This window comes from Pteropus vampyrus, unplaced genomic scaffold (genome assembly GCF_000151845.1).
Source record: "Pteropus vampyrus isolate Shadow unplaced genomic scaffold, Pvam_2.0 Scaffold366, whole genome shotgun sequence".
Classification (NCBI taxonomy): Eukaryota; Metazoa; Chordata; class Mammalia; order Chiroptera; family Pteropodidae; genus Pteropus; species Pteropus vampyrus.
The window spans coordinates 614,808-617,574 of record NW_011889147.1 but is presented as its reverse complement, the minus strand read 5'-3'; the positions used below and the strand labels follow the sequence as shown (position 1 = coordinate 617,574).

At 35.8% G+C, this 2,767-nt stretch overlaps 1 protein-coding gene across 2 annotated transcripts in view; it reads left to right on the top strand.

Moving 5' to 3' along the window:
- The window catches only part of STK33 (serine/threonine kinase 33), a 56,857-nt gene that overhangs the window by 7,803 nt on the left and 46,287 nt on the right, over positions 1 to 2,767 (top strand). For both annotated transcript variants that reach the window (XM_023522944.1, XM_011379574.2), the window contains exon 4: positions 1,996 to 2,100. In XM_023522944.1, the coding sequence (XP_023378712.1) occupies positions 1,996 to 2,100 (105 nt within the window). The remainder of the gene's footprint in view (positions 1 to 1,995; positions 2,101 to 2,767) is intronic.

The following is a 2,767-nucleotide window of genomic DNA, read 5'->3' as shown; positions in this document are numbered from 1 at the left end:
CCAGAGTGAGTTGAAGGGAAGTTCTGATTATCAGCATGTATAAATGTAGGGCTACTGGCAAGAGATGTCTTTAACCAGAAATGAGCCCTGGGACTCTCTCCTGATGTGGTTCTGCTATACTGTTCTCCTATTCTCTCCTTTCCTTGATTCTCTTTTCCTCATTGTTAGTTTATTCTCTTTTTATTAATTCTACCTGCTCTTTCAGTTCAAACCACTTTTTCCTCAACTATCTACAGTTTACCTGTTGCCATTGAATTCCTCACTGGATTTCTTTTGACTGGGCAATAACTGAGCTTCTCTTTAAGGGAGAGTCTTAAGTCTTCAGGTCTTACCCCCGATCATTTCATCAACTTTTTAAAAGTTGCCGTGCCTGGGAAAAAACATTCTGGTGTTTTTTCCTTAGCTTCTTAATGATAAATATTACATTTACAAAATGAAATAGTAGGTTTTATGTATTCTTTAAAACAAACTATAGCAAATTATATACCATTTCTCCTTAAAGATTATTAAAGTGACATATAAATCTTAATAAAGAGAGATCTAGAGCTTTCCTAGAAATCTTCAGAATTTTAGAACCATGGTGCTGTGTGGGATATTATTTCCTTTGCCCCTTTGGCATCATGTAGGGTTAGGGGTTAGATTTTAGGGTTACATTGTTAGGATACCTTCTTGCAACTTTAGGAATTCATAATCTTGTACACATATTTGATGCTGAGAGTATACTGGACACTAAGATAGTAAAATAAAATTATATAGTCAATATGAATTAGACAATATATTACTGTATTATATACTGGACAAGCCATTTGGGGAAGGAGATTGAAACAGAATTGAGGTGGATTTTAGGAGAAATTGTGGTAACTTCCATATCTAATCTGGACAGAAATTCATTCCTCACAGTAGTTATTTCTCTTAACCCTCTAGAAGAACCTTAAAATGTGATTTTCATCTTATAGGATAGGACATAGTGGGTGAGTGGTTTCTTGCTCATTGCTGAGATGGTAAAGGTTAAAGGGTAAAGGTAATCGGAAGCAGAGATGACCCCGGGTGAAATTTTAACTGGATAAAGATTGCTTTATGATCAGTCCGTTTTCAGTCCTTTAGGATATTATCTGTGCTTTCCCAAACATGGAGTGGGGTGGTCTGGAAGACAAGGGAGGGATAAGACCTTTGTTATCCCTTTCAGGAATATCTTTATGTGGATGAGCACAATGCTTATCTGCAAATAATGATGGTAATTTAGATGTCAGTAGCGGTGGTGGATGATTAGGGTGGTGGTTGTGGTGGTGAGGGTGGAAAAGTCTTTCTAGAATTTCTTAGATGACATTGTAGAAAGTTAATTACTTACACCTTGATTGAAGGCCTGTGTTCCCTGGGGTGTTCTTGCCTTTACCTTTTGCTGTCAGGTATGGTTAACAGTTACATGTAAGGAGATGAAGTTGGAGTTAGGTTGGTTAGAAGGCAACATTTGCATTTCTCTTTCTCTCAGTTAATTTTTTGAGGCCTAGAAACCAGGAAGTGATATAATTCAGGGCTAAGTGTAGAATCTTACTGTATACTGTTTCTTTTGATACATATATATAAATAAAACAAAACAAAACAGATAAAACATTTTGTTTTTATCTTCTCCAATTGATGTCCTTGGAAAGTAGATTTTGTTTTTATTATGCTAACATCAAAGGATCAATATGATTTTGAAAGAAATACCAAAAAGCATATTAAAAATTGGAATAATTTTTTGAGGGGACAGAGACCACGTTGTAGTTAATTTATAGAAACAGTTCAATAAACAGAAGTAGTTTGAAACCAAATTACATGTAACATAAAATTGGACAAAGGAAAGAAGGAGTATAATTTAATTTTATCATGCTACCTTTTCAAAAAGAAACTTCTCAAGAAACTATGGGGAAAAAAATAAGAATAACTGTAACTTTTATACTGAGGTATGTAGTAGTGACAATTATATGTGAAATCTATGTTTCTTCATTATTTAAGGCTGGAAGCTCTGCTCTAAAGTTACTTGAACGAGAGGTGAGCATCCTAAAATGTGTGAAACACGAACACATCATACATCTGGAACAAGTGTTTGAGACGCCAAAGGTAAAGCTTTATCAGGCACTGCACTTTAAAAGTTGTTATTACAAAATGAACATCATTCCCTTCTGAAGTAATCCCTCTGGGCACAGTTGCTCATGTCCTTGGCATGAGTCTGTCACTGGAGATTGATGAGAGCATTCCACAGGACTTTTATTATTGATTGTATAATTAGGTGTCTGATGATTAGATTGATGGCTTTAGTGATATTTCTGGGTGGCATGTTGAAAACAAATGTTTAAAACTGAAACAACTTCATACACAACTGATTAGCGATTAAAACTTCCTTCGAGGTGGCTTTCCTTTTGCTTGGTCCTTGATTTCTCCATTAGAGTCTCTTGGAATATTGTCTTAATTTTGCAAGTTTAGCTTTATAATAAAGTGTTAGCATGGGTATATTTGTCACTATGTAGATGTTTTGTCATCTGTGTCTTACCAAAGTGTTTAATCTTCCTTCTTCCCTAGAAGTTATTTTTCTCTTTGAATGCCTATAATTTTCATTTAGAGTTGTTCTGAAGCCTGGGGATTTGCCATTCTGCCTCCATATTGTTTAGCAGTGCCAGTCGGCTTGGGTGTTTCTCTGCGTGGAGGCAGTATGAAAACTATGGTTAGGCATGTGGACTCTGGAGTCAGATTGCCTGTGCGTTTGAATCCTGGCTCCACCACTTATTAG